Here is a 22238-nt window from a genome sequence, read left to right as displayed (position 1 = left end):
AGGTGTCCCTCTCCTCTATCCTATGGTGTAGCATGCAAAGCTGCCAACCCAACCAGCTCCTATGCTCCCGGACACCCCAGGGCAGGTAAAGACTAACTGCCAGTGGTTCTTTGGACCTTGGCCCCCTACCATTTAAGTCCTGAAGGGAACCTACCATAGTTCGTGGTGTCAAAATTTATATTAAAATGTGTTATTTTTTTCTAAATTAGTCTCAGATTCATTCTTGAGTGTGTGTCTTATTTATTGCCTCTGAGAGTACAGCAAATGCTTAGCACTACCCGCTGATAACAATAAACTGTTTGTCCACACTACCACAAAAGAGAGCATTTGGGTTTGCTACTTGTGGCTCTGTAAACCAATAAGAGTTGACTGGACTCTGCAAAGCGTACCTCGTTTTGGTGCACTATATAGAGCCAGCTTTTTACATTCTGTCAATCTGGGGTCTAGAATGCTATCTTTTCTTTTGCTCTGGGGGTCAGACCAATCTGCCAGTGTCCCAGTGTCAAATTAAAGGTACTGAGAAATGTGGCTGCCCCCAATCAGTCAATCAGATCATCAGCTCTTATTAAAGCATTTGCATCTGTCTTGGTTACAGCATTGTATGTTATCACCATTAGAATGAGGCTTGGGTACTAAGACCAGTGGCCTAACCCAGGGACTTTCAGGGGCCTCAATAACCTCTAACTTAAACATCTTGCTGACTTCAGCCCTGATGCTTTCCTTAACTCGGTCAGAAAGTCTGGAGGTTTTGTTTTTGACAGAAATGCTGTCTCCAGTGACTACATGATGGGTACAGTAAAATCTATTTTTGCCCTCAGGAAAATGTTGTGCTACCAACAAACCACTTCATTACTACACACAAAGATCTTCATCCAAATACCTCAAGGCAGCAGAGACTTCTTCTATCAAACTAGTCCACCACAATTTGGAAAAAATTATAGTTCTTCATAAACACCATATGTATTTAAAAAATAGATACAAATACTCCAAGGATCAAATCACCCTCATATAAGTTAAAACATTGTTATACATCGACATATTAAAATACGGCACAAAAACACATAATTCAAACATAAAAAATGTAAGTCTAGAAGATGGAGACACATTTAAGACCACAAACACTTTTCTATTTTACAAATACTGATCCGCTAAGACCATTGTCCCCGATACATGATCTATTGGAGGGATAAACATGTATTCTATTGAGAAATTACAGCACATTCGCTAAAACAAGAGCGTCAACACTTTTCGGTGGGCTTCCTCAGTTTTTGCCACCTCCATCAGGACAACAACGAATACTCTCCCACACAGTATAGTAAGAAATGCAAAAACCTGTGAAGTAGAAAATAAAATGGATGCACCATATATGCATCTAATAAACACTATTTTTTTAAATTTTATTTTTTAAGGACAAAAATGATTGCCTGATTCAGGGTATGTTTCCACAAAATTTAAATCATACCCACTGGGTGCCCTTATATTTCAGCTTGCCCAATACTGTTGTGGCACCACTGTTCCACTCATCCATCAAAGATCCTATCGTTTATCCAACTACCATTCCTTTGTGACGTACCACTTTAGCATTCTCTCCATTTAGAACACATCCTGTTCTTTCCCCAGAGGTATGTGTACCTTCACTGGGTCATTCCCCAGTTAACCATTTAAATGGAGTCATTCCTATTATGATCTCATTAACCCCTTCTGCGCTCATGACGAGCTGAGCTCGTCATGAGTTGTGCCGCTCGCACGCTCATAACGAGCTCAGCTCGTCATGTAACGCGGCTTTTTGAAAAAAGCCGCGCAGCGCAAAAATAGCCGCCGCACGCATGCGGTCAAAGCACTGCTACCAGGCGCACTCCATTCAATCAAGTCCTCTTACAACCACCAGGCTCAACATACTCCGTAGCATCATGCCCCCACTCCTCGGTGCATGTTTCACAAGTCCGTCCGAGGGCCTCTGTTCAATTAGTTAAGGTCCCTTACTGAATATCATGGGTACAACAGTGTGTCTGCCCAGGGGTTATGAAAAAGAGCCCAGCCTACTGCTCCAGGACATGCCTGCAGTCAGCTTGCTGTTGGGCAGAGAGGATGTCTGAGAAGACAACTCATTCCACTGACCCATCTTTTGAGCTGTAGGAGAGAAGGTCATGGAGAAGTTCATTCCCTGCTTACCGATCCTCATCAGTGACCATCACAATGGCCACATCAGCCCTGTCATCGAAAGGTTTCACGTGATTTACAGGAGGGCCCTCTAAGGGCTCCTGCAAGTGCCTAGGTCAACCAGATAAGTAACCTCACCTTTCCTCTCAAGGATGGGTAGGGCCCACTTCATTTGTCCTGGAGGGGTCTAAGTGCCACAGACTCCAACACCCCTACCTTCTTCCCTGTTTGGAACTCCACCAGTGCAGCCTTTTGGTCATACCAGAGCTTCTGGAGCTCATGGCTTGCCTCAAGGTTTTTGGTTGCATTACCCAAGTACTCAGCCATTATTGAACGTAGGCCAAGCACATAGTCCACAATGTCTTGCTTAGGCTCTTTGAGAGGTCTCTTCCAGCCTTCCTTCGCTAGACATATGGTTCCCTCACAGGATGACCAAACAGAAGTTCAAAGGGACTAAAGCACACTCCTTTTTGTGGCACTTCTCTATAGGCGAAAAGCAGGCATAGCAAAAGGACATCCCATCTCCTGCACAGTTTTTCAGGGAGTCCAATGGTCATACCTTTCATGGTCTTGTTGAATCTCTCAACTAGGCCATGGGTCTGTAGGAGGTATGCGGTGGTAAACATTTATGCCACCTCACACTCTGCTCACATGACTTTTAAGTAGCCAGACAGGAAATGTGTACCTCTGTCTGACCCGACCTGCTTAGGAAAGGTCACTCTAGTAAGGACACTGATGAGGGCCCTGACAATTGCAAGAGCAGTAACAGTCCTTAGGGGAATTGCCTCAGTATACCTGGTGGTATGATCCACTACCACCAGTGTAAATCTGTCTCCTGATTCTGTTGTCAAGTCCTACCCTTTCCAAGGACACCCCAACCAATCAAAGTGGAATTAAGGGGGCCTTTGGGTGGTTACCTGTATTGCCACTGGTTTGACAGGCAAACAAGAGTTGCAGAACTCCTTCACCTTCTGAGACATACCTGGCCTTTAGAAGTGGGTGACTAACCTACTCCTGGTTTTTGTCTGGTCAAGATGTCCTGCTAAGGTGTCATGTGCTAAAGAGAGTAAGAACTCCTGAGACACTACCACTCTTCTAGTGGCACCAGGCTTGGGGCCTCTGGCCTCAGTATACAGAAGTCCTTCTTCCCAATAGGTTCTGTAGGAGCCACTGACATCTCCTTTTTGTTGGTCAGCAACTTGCTGTCTCAGGCTCTCAAGAGTTTGGGATAGATCTTCTGTCCCTGGCACAGTTCTTCCCTAGCGGGTCGGCCTAGGTGTTCTGTCGTGCAAGGCCCAACGTTCCTGGGGAACAGTTCCTTCTGGCATGAACAGGTCTTCCTGAAGAGAAGGGACCTGAGCTTGTGGCTAATCGGAAGTTAGTTTTCCAGACTTCTTACCTTTTCTCTTGGCTGATTGGGCCATTATTCCAGGCTCAATTTCCTCTTTCACCCTGGACCTTGCTTTGTGCTCTGGGTTTTATGCGCATCCATTTAGGTATTCCCAGCAGGGCTGCATGGGACTTGGCTCTACCTCAGGCCATGCTAAGGGCTCCAGGTCTTTCCCTAGCAGATACTCTACTAGAATTGCAGAGGACACAACCACCTTCCTTTGGCCAGTAACCTCTCCCCCTTCTAATAGCCATGGGATGAACCTTAGTCTGGTTATCAGTAGTAATGACTTGATGGGTCTCTCCAGTCAAATGCTGCTCTGGGGATATCAGTTTGTCAGTCACCATAGTGACACTTTCACCTGTATCCCTCAGAGCTTCCACTCTAACCCCATTTGGTTGATGTCTGTATTTTTCCAGAAAACTGGGCCAGACAGCCAGGACAGCTAAAATAACTTCACCCACTGAGACTAAAGTGGCTTCAGTGTGCTCCCTGACCTGGTCCAGGCACACCAAGGATCCCATCTGCAGACTAACCAAGCCAGTGGTAACTGGGGTTGCTCTAGAGGAAGCATTTTTGGGACAGGATGAGTTCCCAGTTCAGTGTCCATTGGCTTTACAATTGGACCCTTTTTGGAATCCCGGTTCTTACCCTGGTAACCACCCTTGGATATTGAAGTGATTCGGGCCAACCCTACTGAGCAGATTTATGGGGGCCTTTAGAACACTTCCTACCTTTTTCCTTACTGTGACGCATCTTTTCTGTAAGGGATATTAGTAACCCCTTTTTTGGTCACCCCCTGCATGATACTTTTTGGACACCCAAGAATCATGGACATCGTAAGGTTTTTGTTGGCCCTGGACCACACGTATTTGGGGGGCCCTGTTTGGAACAGCTTTGAATTTAGGATCCAATTGCAACTCTTTCATGCCCTCCTTGGCATTGCACAGACAAACTCATCCAAATCCTGAATGTGTTTACATCGAATATTTAGAGAAAGTGATGTTTTTTCAGTATTGTAACACAGCAGCAGTTCACTTATATTACTGCAGATAATCTTTGTGACACCCTTTCATTTCTCATATGTGAGGTCCTGTTTTGAGCCCAAAAACTTTTTTTTTAATGGATGTTGCATGAAACATAAACTAAACATTTCTCTGCAAAATGTCTGTAATAGACTCTCACATACTACCCTCATTAAAAATAGATAAAGGGAAAACTGTATTTAAAACAGTCTGTTTAAGAATTATTTAAGGTCTACAGGGCAAGACTCCGAAGAACAGAGTGGACTATTGGGGGAAGGGGGTTGAAAAGCTGGGGCCCTGGGCCAGAGCCCATTTTGCCCCTGCCTCAAAAAGTCCCTGCCTAGTCTCGACCTAATGGTCCGCTTTCTTCCCCACCTCCTCGGGAGAAATCAAACTAAGTAAGTCCACTAAGTATTGATGCAACTTTCAGAAGTACAATTACTCAACAGATGCTCTTTCGTAATTAAATTATAAAACCCATCATAACCGTGCACCTGATTTCCCTTCAACCACCTACCAAGTGTTTTAACGGAAAAGTCTCTAAAATCAACCTAGGACTGACTCAAGGTTTTCTGAGTTTCCCTGAAATTAATTCCATACTCCTCAGTAATGAGTCGAAAGTCCTCAATCAGGGTTCCCTTCATGAGGTCATAGGACTCGGCATCTGTCTTATTAAGTGTCTGGGACCTATCCCTGCCCTTGCCTGAGAACAGCTCCCAGAGAACCCCAATACTTTTAGCTGAGATTCCTCTTCTTACAAGCCTTCTCAAAGGCTGTAAACCATTTGGTGATATCATCACCTTCTACATATTTTGAGAAAATCCCTTTGAGGATTTGATGGTCAAAAGCTTCATCCTTCTCCCTATTTAATATGTTGCTGCCACCAGAGATAGGTTCTAGGCCCAACTCAGCCCTTTCCTTTTCTATGGCCAAGATTTTGGCCTCCGGTGCTACTCTTCTGGTTAGTTTTTGAAGATCAGGATCTTCATCTTCTACTTCTTCTGGGGTACTGTTAGTGGTACTCCCATTAAGGGTACTATCAGTAGGGGTATCTGAGAAATGGTCCTAATCCTCACTGACAGTGCCCTCCCCTGAAGTGCTTGGGTTATCTTCCAATGCCAGGGCTCTAGCCTGTTTGGCAAGCACCTCCTAGAGACGTCCTTCATTGGGTTTAGGTCCCATGGCTGTATCACAAGCTTTACAGATGTTTTTAAGTTGCACTAATTTAATGTATTTATTGGGAGACCGGTTGAGCTCCTGGCTAGTACCCACTGTGCCAAACATGTTTTTAAATAGTTGGAACCTTATTAGAAAATGCAAAAAAAAAATTAACAAGTTTTAAGGTCTAGCTGCCTAGAATACTTTTTAAATTTCTAATACAGTAGGACTGAGGGACTTAACTAAGCCCTGACAGTTCAAATTAGAAATACAGAAAAAAATAAAATATGTATATATTTATTGCCTCGGGGTTTCCCGCCAGTGCCACAACACGAGCCCGCGATGCGACTGCCAAGATGCAATATGTTTTCTATGTCCATGGTGAAGTTGTTTGCACTAGCACTTTAAAAAGAGGTAACACTGTCTAAGCTATGTCATGTGATCAAGGCCGTCAATTGGCCGAAATGCGTCATGGCGGACTAATCTGGTGGCAATAAACGAAAAATGTGCATATCTTCTGGGTCCACACTCAATTTTCCAGGAGGAGAGCTTGGAGTAGCAACGAGATATATATTCAATTGTGGATTTACTTTGTGGAGTCACCTACTAACCAAGTGGTATCAGAATATGCAAAGTCGTGTATCCCACCACTGAACCACTAATGTAGAAAGCTGGCTCCCTATTTGTGAACCAAAATGAGGTATACTGTACAAAGACTCCAGGCGATCCATATTGGTTTACAGAAGCACAAGTAACATACCCAAATACTCTCTTTTGTGGTAGTGAGGGCAAGCAGTTTAGGCTCATTAGAGGGTAGTGCTAAGCATTTGTTGTACTCACAGAGGCAATAAATGAGACACACACTCAAGAATAAATCAGAGATCAATTTACGAAACGAACACGTATTTGTTTTTATAAATTTCAACACCAGGAACTTCGTAATCAAGTAAGTACTTTTCGAGATATTGATTTTTACAGGCAAGGAAAATGTTCACATGAATGCGTCATTACCCACTAATACTTTCCCATGGGAAAAAAAGCATGTTCGAGGCATGTGGGCTGCTAAATTCATATCTATTGCATAGATCGCCGCCTAGTGTTGGGTCCGGATGATTGCACATTGTTGTCCTGGAAGAGTCTTCGAAGTATCACGAGATAGGTGGCTCCTCCCCTGGACTACAGTGCGCATGGGCATCGACTCCATCCCCAGATTGTTTTTTTCCGCCATTGGGTTCGGATGTGGTTTCGACGTCTCCGTGTCGGAACCGAAAAACCTTTGTTCTTAAGGCCAAAAGGCCTTCGTTACCTGCGTCGGTATTGTTTGCGTACGGTCTCGAGCATCGTCCGACTCTCTGAGCCGGAATTCTGCGGAGTCGAGTAACTCTTCGGACATCGAGGCCCTCTCGTCGCAGCAAGACCCCGACGAACTTAACATGGAGCGGATCCCGTTCAAGTTCTGCCCCGTCTGTGGATCCAAATATCCACATATCGACGTGCATCCGGTCTGTAATAAATGCCTCTCACCGGACCACAATGAAGAAAACTGTATGGCCTGCTCTAAGTTCAGGTCAAAGAAGACACTCAAGCATCGGCGCGCGGCGCGCCTCGAGGCACAGCGAGCGGCACCGGCACCCGACAACATATTCGACGACCCCGCAGAAGACGGCGGTAGCCATCATCTCCAGATTTCACCACCGTCGACGGAGGTCCAGGCCGATCCCGAAGAACACGTCGAAGGACAGGGCCAAGACCTTGAATACGTCGAGGAGGTAGGGGACGACGAAGAAGTTTATGGGGCCGCGGAAGATAGCTCAGAGGAAGAGCTATGCCCCGAAAGCTACATGACTCAGGCTCAGGTCACGGGATCGCCACTCGGCCTTACCCACGACCCTGCACCGCTATCCCCGGCCCCGCCTTCTGGCCCGGCCACGGACACTCAAGCGGAGCCGCCATTTCACGTATCGAAACCGAAACCAAAACCTTCGGATTCGACAGCGCCAAAGATGGCCGACGTCCAGCCAAAAACGAAACCGAAACCATCGGATTCGACAACACCTAAAATGGCCGACGTACAACAAAAACTATTGAAGCCTGCTCCTTCATCGACTCCGTCGCCCTCCGGTCCACCAAAGTCGAAGAAGGCTGTCGAGTCGACAGCGCCACAAAAGGTGCCCAAGGAACCATCCTCTAAGAAGGCCGTCCATCAAGTGTCGACCACGGTTGCTCCGGCGCGGACATCTAAGACTGTTGACACGCCTTCGGACGCTACTACGGCGCCTACAAGTAAACGCACAGTCGAACCAAAGTCGACTAAAAGCCACGACCCGAAGGCCGGAGGCACTTCGCATCGGCACAAGGATGCCGGATCTGCAGCTACGGCGTCGGCGCCAAAGCCTACAACGGAGTCGCGACCCGTTAGAGCCGAAGATTCGTCGGCGGAAATATCGTCGACACCGAGGGACTCCGATGCTACCGAACATCGGCCGTCGGTTACAAAACCCTCTGCTTCCTTCACAAAGCAGGTCACCGACTCCCTCAAGCGTATTCGGGAGAAGACTGTCATCAACGGCTTCCACGCCGTCGGCTCCGAAATCGGTGGACACACCTCCGAAGACCTCGACCAAGCTTCTCTACACTCTGCCACATAAGGTGGCACCGAAGGCATTTGCGCCCAGATCGGTGCCGAACATCGCTGACACGTCGGATCCTTCGACGCAAAAGAGCCGCTTGGATCGACATCAAGCCTCAGAAGAACAATCTGAGCATTACATCGATGCCCAAACGGGGAAATTGACCCTCTACAAAAGAAAAATCACTTCCCAACCACTGGAATCCTATGTTATTCCACTGAAAAAGAAAAGGCCGGCACAGGACATTCCTGCCCTTGTTGAACCTATTCTGCCACCACCAAGAAGGAGCCCATCACCTTCCCCCAACCAATCAGGAGGAGAGGATGATGACCAAGATGACCAATACAATTTCCCAGTTGACAATGACCCTGATGTTCAACAGGACTCATATGACGACACTGGGGACCAAGGTGGACATCGGGTGGTACAAGATCCACAAGGTTTTGGGGCACGTACGTCACCAACAGAGGATTCGGCAGCATTTAATGCTTTGATAGAGCGGGCAGCAGCAAATCATGATGTGGACATGCATGCTGACCCGGTGGAGGAAGATTTTTTGTTTGACACTTTCTCTGTCTCAGAAAGAACAGTTAAAATACTTCCTATGCTCAAAGGTGTCCTTAAACATGCCCCAGAGATCTTTAAAGAACCTACCAGGGCGAGAGTGGTGAACCCACGTATCGAGAAAAAATACAGGCCGGCACCTGGGGACCCTGCATATATTCGGGGACAGTTGCCTCTGGATTCGTTGGTGGTCGCCAATGCCCGCAAAAGGGCAAACTCCCAAACAACGGGTGAAGCTCCTCCCCCAGACAAGGAGTCGAAAGTGCTTGAGGCATCCGGCAAAAGGGTGGCTGCGCAGGCTGCCAATATCTGGCGTATAGCGAACACACAGGCACTATTGGCACGATACGATAGGGCGCATTATGACACCCTAGAACAGCTCCTTCAACACCTACCTAATGAGTTTAAGGAAGCAGCCGAAATGCTCATACAAGAGGGAAAGCTCATCTCAAATGCTGCAATAAAGTGTGCACTTGATGTGGCTGATACAGCGGCTAGGGGAATTAACACTAGCGTCATGTTAAGGCGACAAGCTTGGCTTCGCATATCTGGATTTAAACCTGACATTCAAACAACAATACTCAACCAGCCCGTCAATCCTGACAGACTGTTTGGTCCAGATGTTGACACCACCCTTGAAAAGATTAAAAAGGACAATGAGACTGCTAAGTCCATGGGGGCGCTTCAGTCTCAACAATTCAGGGGAAGCACTTTTCGTCGCTCAGGAGCACGTGGTGTTACCAGAGGACACTTGGGTCAACAAATACAATTCACAAAGGGTGGTGCACAATCCTCGTACCCCAAGCAGGGTAGAGGGGGTTACAGAGGTAACAGTGCCAAGGGCAGAGGCAGAGGGAACAACAACTCCCGTTCCTCTGCCACCAACAAACAGTGACTCTCTGTCACTGCCCCCCGACCATCCAACACCTGTCGGGGGGAGACTCCAGCAGTTCCTGCCAGTCTGGACGTCCATCACCACAGACAGGTGGGTGAGAAAACTTATCCAGTACGGTTATTGTTTGGAGTTAACATCCACTCCTCCCAACATTCCCCCAAAACACCGTCCTATGTCGGCAGAGCACTTGCACTTATTGCAGCAGGAAGTTCTGGTGATGCTGCAAAAAGGCGCAATCGAGCTCGTACCAGTGGAGGAGGAAGGAACAGGAGTCTATTCCCTGTACTTCCTCATCCCAAAAAAGGACGGATCCCTCAGACCCATTCTGGATCTACGCCCCCTCAACATGTATATACTGTCAGAACACTTTCACATGCTGACACTTCAACAAATTCTTCCCCTGCTAAACCAAGGGGACTTCCTAGCAACCTTGGACCTCAAGGATGCTTATTTCCACATCCCACTCCACCCATCCCACAGAAAATACCTCAGGTTCACCATTCAAAACAGGCACTATCAGTTCAAAGTCCTACCCTTCGGGGTGACTACTGCCCCCAGAGTGTTTACAAAGTGTCTGGCGACGGTGGCGGCGCACCTCAGGAGGCAGAACATACATGTCTACCCGTACCTAGACAACTGGCTTGTTCAAGCAAAGTCGGAACGACAGTGCGCCGCGGACATGTCCCACACTATTCACCTCCTTCACAGTCTGGGGTTCTCGCTAAACTACCCAAAGTCGCACCTTCAACCAAACCATGTGCGGCAGTATCTGGGCGCGACAATAAACACCCTGACCGCTATGGCTCAGCCAAACCCAGTCAGGATCGACAACATTCATTCGCTGATCCACAGGTTCAGACCACAGCACTCCCTACCAGCGAGAGTGTTCATGCAGTTGATAGGCATGATGGCCTCCTGCATCTTCATAGTCCCGCACGCGAGGTTGCACATGCGTCCGCTCCAAGAATGCTTGGCAAATCAGTGGACACAAGCTCAGGGACAACTGACAGACCTAGTGTTGGTGACCTGTCGGGCATACAACTCTCTGCATTGGTGGAATCCACACAACCTCTGCAAGGGACGACCGTTCCAAGAGCCAGTGCCACAGATTATCCTAACCACGGACGCATCTCTCCAAGGGTGGGGAGCTCATGTGCTCCACTACACTGTGCAGGGACTGTGGTCCACCCAGCAACAGAAGTTGCACATCAACTACCTGGAATTGATGGCAATCTTCATGGCGCTCAAGTCCTTCAAAGTACATCTGTGCAACAAAGTCGTGTTGATCCGGACGGACAACATGACAGCCATGTACTACATCCAGAAGCAGGGAGGTACTCACTCGCCACAGCTGTCTCATCTGGCTCAGAGCATGTGGAAGTGGGCCATTCAGAGGAACATTTTCCTCATGGCGGAACACCTCCCGGGCAAGGACAATCAGATGGCGGATCTGCTCAGCAGATACAGCCATCAAATGCACGAGTGGGAGATACATCCATCAGTACTCCACCCGTACTTCCAGCAGTGGGGTCATCCAGAGATAAACCTGTTTGCCACAAGGGAAAACGCAAAATGCCAAAGCTTTGCCGCCAGGTTCCCTCACCCGGAATCGCAAGGGAATGCGATATGGATGAACTGGTCAGGCAAATTTGCGTACGCTTTTCCCCCTGCGCCTCTCATTCCGCTGGTGGCAAGAAAGCTAAAGCAACACTCGATGACTCTCATCCTGGTTGCTCCAACATGGGCACGCCAACCATGGTACACCACGTTTCTAGAACTGTCCGTGGTACCGCATCAAAGGCTGCATCTCACATCCAGGCTCTTGACGCAGAACCATGGCGACATTCAGCACCCAGATCCGCACCAGCTGAATCTGGCGATCTGGCTCCTGAGGTCTTAGAGTTTGGCTACCTCAACCTGCCTCCTGAATGCATGGACATCATCCGGGAGGCAAGAAAGCCCACTACCAGAGCTTGCTATGCAGCAAAATGGAAGCGGTTTGTCATTTACTGTACAGACCACGATATCAACCCGCTAGATGCATCCATTCCTAACATCATCTGCTATTTGTTACATCTTTACAAATGCAATCTAGCGTACGCTTCCATTCGGATACATTTATCCGCCATAGCGGCTTATCTCCAGAATAGGCAGCATCTCTCTGTTTTCAGGGTGCCTGCCATTAAAGCCTTCCTAGAGGGACTGAAGCGAGTCATTCCTCCAAGAACACCACCGGCTCCAGTGTGGAACCTCAATGTGGTCCTCACTAGGCTGATGGGCCCACCTTTCGAGCCACTGCACTCCTGCGAAATTCCATTTCTGACATGGAAAGTGGCTTTTCTCATTGCTATTACATCGCTCAGACGTGTTAGTGAGCTGCAAGCACTCACAATCCAAGAGCCATTCATCCAAATACATTCCAGCAGGGTAGTGCTCCGCACTAACCCCAAATTCCTTCCTAAGGTGGTGTCACAGTTTCATATCAACCAAACTATTGACCTGCCCGCATTCTTCCAAAACCCACAAACAGTAGCGGAAAGAATGCTTCATACATTGGACGTTAGGAGGGCGTTGATGTACTACATTGACAGAAAAAAAGGAAGGGAGTGCAAGGACTGCTTGCACTGTTTCCGAAAGGCACTCCGATGGGAGATAGGACTCCTGAATTATAATTTCATCGCAAAAATTCATGCAATTCAAACTAGCGTAGTCAATGGTAATCTTTTTTGAAGATTCATTTAATTGATGGGTCACATATTATATCCTCATAGTGACTTTTTCATGAAACAATGCTCCAAATGTATTTTATATTGACATCAATTGATCAATGCATCATCCCTATGCATTTCGGGCGGGGCCCTTCATCAGGGGATAGCAAAAGATCTGTAAATAAATGAATTGGTATCAGGAAGGGAACTCGCGACCACGAGATGAGTATTACGATTAACCAAGTGCAGATAAAATTATACGTGCATTATCCACACTACAGAAGGGTTGAAAAAGTAAAAAGGTGTAAGGTTGGCCCAGTGTGAGGTGAGGACAGTAACAGCCATGGCAATGGTGTGGACGGTAAACCAAAAACGCCCATTACGTGAATACTGGACTTAAAAATAGACCTCAAGTAAACCGGAAAAGCCAAACCCAATTAACGCTTCAAAAATGCTTTAACGATGTGCACGGCAAAAAAAAGTGGTCTAAAAAGTGATGATCGTGCAAATGAGGGCTTACCAAATCTTCTCTGAAGCGACACGCGACGCGCAGGGTAGCCGACGGTTAGTGTGCAATGCGGTGAATGCGGAAGTAAATAAACGACCGTGATAGTGAAGGTAAACAAAGGACTATCGCAAATGTTAGTAGCGTGATCGGCATGCCCATATATCCGAAGCGCAACTAAACCAGTCATGATCTAATGTTGGCCGCGGCCTAATTTCATACAACGTAGAAGACGGTTACACACAGTGATAAAATATTATGAGTATTGAAAAAACACAACAAACAAACACTCGGAATCGATGGTGGCGGCCATCATGGAATGGTCAATCGTGGTGTACAATCACTGTAAGAACGGTAACAAATGTGGAAATGAATAGATGATAGAAGCAATTAGGGTAAGAGAGCTTGAAAAAAAGTCATAATGGAATAGAAAAAGTAGGTTAAAAAGTATAAAAAATCAAAGGTAGAGGAAAAAATAACCGGAAAGCCAAAATTAAAAAAAAGTGACCGAAAGGGTAATGAACAGGTGCAACCTGGACTATGAAAGAAAGGTGATGGCCATATGGGAAAGGTGGAAATTAAGTAAATACAAAGAAAGAAAGTGAGGAAAAGGAGTGTACGACATCGGGTGATAGGACGTGGAATGAGAAACAAAGGGGTGAAATGGAGACAAGTACGTTCAGAAAGAAATATGGAACAACTGTATGTACATTGGGACAACAACAAATTATAGGAAACAACTATATTCAATTCTATCGTTGAGACCCTTGGGCTGACAAGCATCAAGTCTCTTGATCCACACGGTCTGTTACTGTCCTCACCTCACACTGGGCCAACCTTACACCTTTTTACTTTTTCAACCCTTCTGTAGTGTGGATAATGCACGTATAATTTTATCTGCACTTGGTTAATCGTAATACTCATCTCGTGGTCGCGAGTTCCCTTCCTGATACCAATTCATTTATTTACAGATCTTTTGCTATCCCCTGATGAAGGGCCCCGCCCGAAATGCATAGGGATGATGCATTGATCAATTGATGTCAATATAAAATACATTTGGAGCATTGTTTCATGAAAAAGTCACTATGAGGATATAATATGTGACCCATCAATTAAATGAATCTTCAAAAAAGATTACCATTGACTACGCTTGTTTGAATTGCATGAATTTTTGCGATGAAATTATAATTCAGGAGTCCTATCTCCCATCGGAGTGCCTTTCGGAAACAGTGCAAGCAGTCCTTGCACTCCCTTCCTTTTTTTCATAATCAACAGTCCTTACCGGCCGGAAGGGACTATTTCCTGGCACCCTAAAAGTCTAACCTCAGTCTATATTTTTCACATTGATGAACAGTTCTCACCACGAGTGCCGCCAGTCCTATACAAATTTTGATTGTCTACATTGACAGAACACAACACTTTAGGAACACACAACAACTTTTTGTTGCCTTCTCAGCACAGCACAAAGGCAACCCCATTTCCAAAGCAGGAATAGCCAGATGGATTGTTAAGTGCATTCAAATCTGTTATCAAAAAGCTAAGCGTACTTTAACAATACCCCCAAGGGCGCACTCCACACGCAAGTTGGGGGCCTCCATGGCTTTCCTGGGGAACATTCCTTTGGAAGACATTTGTAGAGCAGCCACATGGTCTACATCACACACATTTACCAAACATTACTGTGTCGATGTGCATTCCAAACAGCAAGCAGCTGTAGGACAGGCTGTTCTCAAGACACTTTTTCAAGCTTCTGCAACTGGCACGGGCAACCGCCCTTAATGGAGGGACTGCTATGTATTCTATGCAATAGATATGAATTTAGCAGCCCACATGCCTCGAACCGAATATGCTACTTACCAGTATGCATCTGTTCTTGGCATGTAGGGCTGCTAACATTCATATCGCCCGCCCTCCTCCCCGGTGCCCGTAGCGGCTGCAGATACTCTCTTGCATTCATCATTAGCATGGACATCCTTTACACTATTTCACTCCATCTCTGCCACAATGGCTAAAAACAATCTGGGGATGGAGTCGATGCCCATGCGCACTGTAGTCCAGGGGAGGAGCCACCTATCTCGTGATACTTCGAAGACTCTTCCAGGACAACAATGTGCAATCATCCGGACCCAACACTAGGCGGCGATCTATGCAATAGATATGAATGTTAGCAGCCCTACATGCCAAGAACAGATGCATACTGGTAAGTAGCATATTCAATACTGAATACAGTTACTTGCAAAACGTTTCCGGGGATCCTCTTCAGGAGTTAAGGTGTTTGGGGGGGCCAAGGTCCAAAGAACTGCCAACAGTTCGTCTTTTCCTGCCCTGGAGCGCCTAGATGTAGAGGTGCTGGTCGGGTTGGCAGCTTGCTCGCTACACCAAAGGAGAGGAGGGGCAACTAGAAACCGACTGCAAAGGGGGACTTGGGCATAAGTCTGGGAGCTCACAAAGGGGGGCTCAGTTCAATAGGGCCCTGGGAGCAAGGAAGCACAGTCAGTTCTCGGGAACTCTGGTTGGGGCACTCGGGTGCAGGGTGGTTAGGTCGGCTGGGCTCGTGTGTCATGGGTGCTCATGTTTGTCAGTCCTGCCAGTTGAGGGGACAAAACAAGACCGTTGGTCTTCAAGTCCCTGGAGTCTGGACTGTACTCAAACAGGCTTTGGTTGCTGCAAAGGGTCCGGTACCCAGGGCATTGGTGCTGTGTGGCTTTGGTCGCTACTGGCGTCTTCTCACTTGGTGAAGACACGGATCTGACCTACTGGAGCACGACTACCTCTTCCTGGGTGGCTGCTGCGTCGGTAGAACTTAACCGCGGCAGAGGCGTTAACCAGACTTTGATGTTTAGTGACTGCAAGCTGCAGAGGAGTAGCTCCTCTACTTCAAGGGACATTGCTAGCAATTTGCAAAGTGCTGGCAGCCTACCTGGGTTCTTGGCAGAAGCACAGCAGCAGGATGTGCTGTCTCAATTTTTGGGACAGGTGCAGGCAGGCAGTGTTTGGCACCAAAAAGTTTACAGCTGGTCCTCAGTTCTTGCTTTCTTTGCTCTTCTTTGTCGTCTTCATCTTGTATCCATCAAATGAGTTCCTGGTGTCAGGAGTGCCACCTAAATACTCATTTTAGGGGTGTTAAGGAGAGTAGAAGGAAGTAGCCAATGGACTACTTACCTTTAGGGTGCCTAAACCCCCTATATGACCACTTCCTGTTGGGAATGGACACAACCCTGACCCAGTGAATCAAATTTCACCAACAACCAAGATGGTGGAGTTCTACTTTACAAATTCGCTTCAGGTGGCCCACCTTAAGGGGTGTAACTTCTCTGATAGTGAACACGCCTCCTGGCTAGCTTATTTTTCCGCCAGTCCTGGTACCAAAGGGACCCTGAGCATGGGTGGCCTTTTCCCTGTCTGGGGGATAGTCTGAGTCTCATATCAAAGGCAGCAGAGGTCTTTGAAGCCTCCTGCCTTGATATGCTGATTACTAGCCATTCTGCTTGGAGGAGGTGACAACCCCTCCAGCCATAGCAGGCATTGTTTCAGCCATCTGAGAGTGTTGGCTGTCAATTGCACAGGATTCAGAAACCTGTCTGTGGTGGCAGGCTGGACTACACTGGTCAACGAGCACACTACAGGCTGGTAGGGTTTCAAGGGGGCACCGTATAAGGTGCTCCATGGGTGCATGTCTTAATAAATCTTCTGCTAGCATCAGTAGTAATTTATTAAGACAAGGTATATTATGCCAATTACGATGGGTTTCAGTGAAGCTTTCATGTCCTTGGGGGACATGTAATGACCAGAGCCCAGTGCATACACTTACGATGGCTTCCCTGTTCACTTGTACTATCTAGTAATTGAACAGCTCAAGGGCATAGCTGCTTATGAAGAAATGACCGCATATGTAATATAATGCAGCCTGCCTTAGAGCCTCAAGGCCTGCTGTAGGGGTGATTTGCAGATATTTCATGCAATGTCCGGTAGCAAGGCCCACAGGGTGTGTGCAATGTTGTTTTTACGTTTGTCTGCACCATTTCATGCGGCCTGCAATGGCAGTCTACTTGAATTTAGTGGTGGGACCCTAGGGTGGCACATTACATGCTGCAGCCATTAGGGACTCTCTTTAGCTCCAATGCTCTAGGTACCAGGGGTACCATTAATTAGGAACTTACAGGGGTGCTAAAAGTCCTGCCAATTGTGTAACAATTGCACAGTTATCTTGTTTTTGGGAAACAACACTGGCACTGGGGATCTGGTTAGCAGGAACCCAGTGCACTTCAGTCAAAGTTGCATCAAATGCCAGGCAAAAAATGGTGGTGGCCATGTCAAAAAGGTGTCCTTTCCTACAACGTGGTTTAATTTTCTGCTGCTTTCGTATACAGAAGGGTTCTCTTTTATCTTCCTGCTCTGGAGGATTATGGGCTGTATTTTAGATGTTGGATATTTACAGGAGGCCTTTTACACTATCTAGAATATGAGTGCGTTTACAGCTGTTTGTTTCCTGCCTCTTTTTCTCCCCTTCCTGTGGGTGTACCCCTAGCTTCCAGTTAGAGATACTCTCCTGTGCTTTTCAGCCATTACCAACAGTTGTACAATGACCCATCTTGAAAGCATTTCACTTTAATAAAATTGTGAATGTGTTTCCTATTCCATGGACAGTGGAATAGAAAGGGTAGAACGAGACTTGTTCTAAAGAGCCACTTAAAACAAACGTTGCAATATTGCATGCAGCATTGTGATGCAGCCTAGAGGTGCCCATTTTAGGTCCCGGACGCCTACATCTATGCCAGATTTTTAGGCTATCCATAAAATATAAACTGATATCGAATGAAACGAGGCCATCCTCAAAAGTAGTTTTGAATATCGCCCTTATTGGCAGACTTAGGATTCCCTTAGTATAGCCCTGCTCTCATCTCTTGGAGTATTTTCTCCTCACTTTCACGGTCTTTGGCAAAAGTCACTGCTCCGACTATGGGTTTAAGCCCTAGGTGCATCTTTTTTCAATATATAAGATAGCTAGAAATCGGCATTAATTTGGCTTTTGCAGGCAAGTTGTGCTTGATAAGCCATGGCCTTTCCTGCTCTGCACAATATTGAATAGTGTTTGAGGTTGTGAGTAAGAAGAGGAGAGATTAAATTACCAATTGTCAAAAGTTACTTCTTCAAATGCAATGGAAGGATAGTCCTGATGCTACTCTCTAGGTTGGTTGGATGAATGGAGCGGTTTGAGAACTGTAGTTTGTATGTTATCTTTTCTTCTTGCTCTTTTTTGGGGTCTGTGCTTTCCTTGGGCCCTGTATTGCAAAACTGAGAACATAAGGCCAGCATTCTAGCATTTCCTGGTCTTTTCCCAAAGGTGACAGGGAGAAGAATACATTCTTGGTTGGATTTTTATGGCTCACTTTCTTATCTGAAAGTCTGACCTTTTTAAGAATAATAACTTTTTGATTTAAGTCTAAGGTACCACATATTTAGTGCTTCATGTTTCTAGAAGTAGGTTAGATCTGCGAGGCATGCTTTGAAAAGAGCAGAGTTAGAATACCAAACTGGGGAATCCTCACATTCAAGGTTAAAAATTGACTGTTATTAAAAAAACAATCTGAAAGTAGATGTTCCTAGCATGTGCTGCTGTAGATACACATGCTCTCCATGCTCCTGCCATGTAGCGTTGAGCTCAGATGTTTAAATGTTCTTTTTCTTTGAAGAAACCTTTCGAGTTTCGAGGCATATGGTGACTTCTCCTTATGCTGGCTTTGTGCTTGAGCACCAGATCCATGTTAGATGTTTTTATTTCCGTCAAATGGTTCAGGCATGACGACTGGAGTTCCAGGATCGAGGCACCCTTTGATGCTTTCTCCACGTTCCCTGGTCTTTTTTTGGACACCAATTACAGTATAAAACAGTGTATGCCTTGAGTCCCCAAGTCTCTCCTCATCCTGGACATTCTATTTTCCTTGTGAATGCATAGCTAGTGATTGAAGGGTCCCCGTTTCAGCATTACCGCTGCTGTAACACAAAATACCCCTGGGCCGACCACCACTAGGTGTATAATTTGTGTTTGTCACCACAACATAACAACACAAGTGTGAGGCCTGCTTGGTGTTCAGGACTAAAAAGACTCTTTGTCACAATAAGGACAGATGATATGATCTGATGTACAGACACTCTGCGGAAGACACCCCCGACAAGGATCCCCTGCGCCAAAGACATTGAGGGAGACGGACCCTCTGACATTCCAGCCCACCAACCGTTGCCTTCGGCAGCCTTCTCTTCTAGTTCAGACTACGAGGAAGAAGAATCTCAGCTTGAAGTCAAGGTAACAGAACCACACAGAAAGGCAACGCCCTAGGGTGTGAGTATAACACGCACTTTGACACCAAACCCTCCAAAGCCCTTCAAGGTGAAATGAAGCACCACCCATAAGGACTTGAACCATTAGCGCCTCAAAGTCGAGCCAGCCCTCTGAGGCACCACATGTCTCTGGCACAGGTTGACCTCAAGAAAAGCCCACAGAGCTGGATCCCGCCCTGCAATCACGGGTGGCAAACACCAAAAACTCTACATATAATTATCCACAGACTGGGATATTGATGACCAAATCACTGCCCAAAGTGTTCAACACCTCACCATGTCAGAAACCAAACTTCGAGGAAGACTTGGCCTTAGCACCAGGACCAGCTCTAAAGTACAAAAAGAAGTGGAAAGACTAGGGCACAAGCCCTATCCACTTTGTCTCTTCAGCTCCCCCTTCAGCCACACTGCCCAAAAAATGACACCTCTGTGTTCACCTCAGTCCTCGGCTAAATCGTACAGCCACTACACCAGGGTGAGCTATACCACACTTCTGAAAAACCAGGGAAGGGGGCACACTCCTGGGAAGACTACAGTATTGACCCCCCCCCCCCCCCCCCCCCGGTGATATTCTGACCTGGACTTGTATCTATCCTTCAAAAACCCCCACACCTAGATGATACAGCTCCCTTCCATGAGGTAACAATATAGGCTGCCAAATACCACAAAGAGGGCATTCCTCCAGGAGGAGAGTGACGTTTTAGTTGAGATCCTCTCTAAGACAGAACATACTGTTCAATTCCTACCCATGCTTAAGGGCAGGTTAAAACCACCTACAGAGCTCTTTAAGGGAACTGTTAAAGCAAGTTTAGTAACACTAAGGGAGGAATATATGTGCACAGCCTCACCATCTGATCCACCATAATCAGGGGACATGTATAACCGGACTCCTTAGTCGTCCACTCTTCACGTGAGCATGCAATCTCTCAGGAGATGTTCGGACAGCCCATAAGGAGAGTAAGAAGTTGGACGCTGCAGGCAAGAGGTTGCCACTGGGACCGATAACTACTTGCATATTGCCAAATCTGTCGGTCTACCAGCACAATGCAGTAGAGCCCATTGAGACTTAATGCAGCTGTCCAAATATCGACAGCGAGAGCCAGGAACTAGTAACAGAAAGCAAAACAATTTCAAACGCATTTATATGTTGACGTTGCACCCTCGATGCAGCAGGCACTGCTGACTGAGGATAGCATGATTGTTCAATATAACTATCCTCATTCGGTGACATGCATGTCTCCGAATCTTGGGGTATAAACCTGAGGTATATTAACACCTACTTAATATCCCCTTTGATGGAGAAAACCTGTTCTGGCCACAGGTCGACCACATGTTAGAAAAAAAGTAAAAGGATACTGATAGGGCTAAAACCAGGGGGACTCTTCTGGCAAATAGCCAAAGTTTCAAAGGCAGCAATACTGTAGAGGTTCTAACAACACATCCCCAAACACAGGCTCTTACCAGGGGTAGCAACAGCAACCCTACCACCCTTATACCCCTAGTGGCTACACAAACGGTGGGTATATGTTGAACAACAGTAGAGGAAGAGCCAAGGAGGTTCCAGCAATGGGACTTCCACCAACCCAAAACACTTCCCCCTACAGCTCCCACCCTTGCTGGGCTAAAAACAATCTAACATGGAATCTGTGGTCATGCACAATGCCAGTATAAATAGGAGTCACCATGTACCTTTTGACTTAATAGACTTCTTTGAAGAAAAGCATGTTTCAAACTTCGTAGCCCAACATTAGATGGCAGGAATGTACAGCACTACACGCAACGAACAGATGCCTGCTTGGTAAGTAGCATTTTCCTTCTTAAAAGCTCTATATTGAGGGTTGACCTACTGTAGCTTTGGAAGAATGATCATCTTTGTTGACTGCTAATAGCAGTTAATTGTAGGGATTGATTTTTAAAATCTGATATTACCTTGTTACTACCAACCCAACGCTGTGTACCCAAAAACATTTATAAATCCTGCTTGCATGTTACCATGTTCAAATGAGAACTGCTTTGATTTTCCTTTTAGTATCAGCTTTTTAGAACCTTCTGAGAAAATAAGAACTTTCTCGTTCCTCTGCCAAAATCTTCCTTCTCACCTCTCGCAACTCATTAGTGCCTAAGTTAGCTAGCGTGTGTAGGTTTTGCTCAAGCATATTCACAACCATAACAAGCATGCTTCTCAAGTCCCTTGAAATGCGTACAGCCCACCCTGATTTGTGCTGGAGCACCCGGGTAAATATAGAGGGACAGCAACAGGTGTTTGAGTACAACTTGCATTGATCTACACGTAAAACTATTATTTGGACCTTTGACATGGTGTTTTTAGAGGGCCCTAGTTAGAAGTCTTACATTTAATATAATTTCCTTCTCTGCTTTTTGTTTTATTTCCCCCCCAACCTCCTAGACACGCAGCCGGATTTACACCTTCCTGTGAGAAAAGGTTGGTTTGATAACGCTGCATTGTGACCTGTTCCATCATGTCCACCCATCCCACTGTTGAGTAGCTTTGTTTTAGTTTCATGCTGGCTTCATTGTAGCTCTCAGGCGATGGCTTCATGCTGCTATGTTATTCTTGTTTAACTTGTGGCATGTGTTCTGCTCAAAGTGTCTCTATCCAATTCACATCTAAGGCTCTGGCCCCGTCAAGAGGATGCTTTTTTTCCTTTATATGCAATGGCAGGTGTCTACTGTTGAACATGCTGCTGTAGATAAAGGAACATCACTAAAGAAGTGATTGTGTAAATTAATGTAACAACCATAAGCTTATAGCTCAAGCATGAGGTCCCTTAGTGGGTTAGTTTTATTTCTAGACACCTGGGGTGCTTAGGTAACTTATTGGAGTCTGCAGTAGAAATAACAGT

The 22238-nt window shown here is 46.3% G+C and overlaps 1 protein-coding gene across 12 annotated transcripts in view; it reads left to right on the top strand.

Annotated features, from left to right (window-relative positions):
- Positions 1 to 22238, top strand: part of APLP2 (amyloid beta precursor like protein 2) — a 684051-nt gene that overhangs the window by 571082 nt on the left and 90731 nt on the right. For 6 of the 12 annotated variants that reach the window (XM_078681960.1, XM_078681959.1, XM_078681953.1 and 3 more), the window contains one exon: positions 21782 to 21817. The exons of the other annotated variants lie outside the window; for them this stretch is intronic. In XM_078681960.1, coding sequence (XP_078538086.1) covers positions 21782 to 21817 — 36 coding nt within the window. The remainder of the gene's footprint in view (positions 1 to 21781; positions 21818 to 22238) is intronic. 12 annotated transcript variants of the gene reach the window in all.

This window comes from Lissotriton helveticus, chromosome 3_1, assembly GCF_964261635.1.
Source record: "Lissotriton helveticus chromosome 3_1, aLisHel1.1, whole genome shotgun sequence".
In the NCBI taxonomy this organism is placed as follows: domain Eukaryota; kingdom Metazoa; phylum Chordata; class Amphibia; order Caudata; family Salamandridae; genus Lissotriton; species Lissotriton helveticus.
Note: the sequence above shows the minus strand (reverse complement) of the source record. Positions and strands in the feature narration are given on the sequence as shown.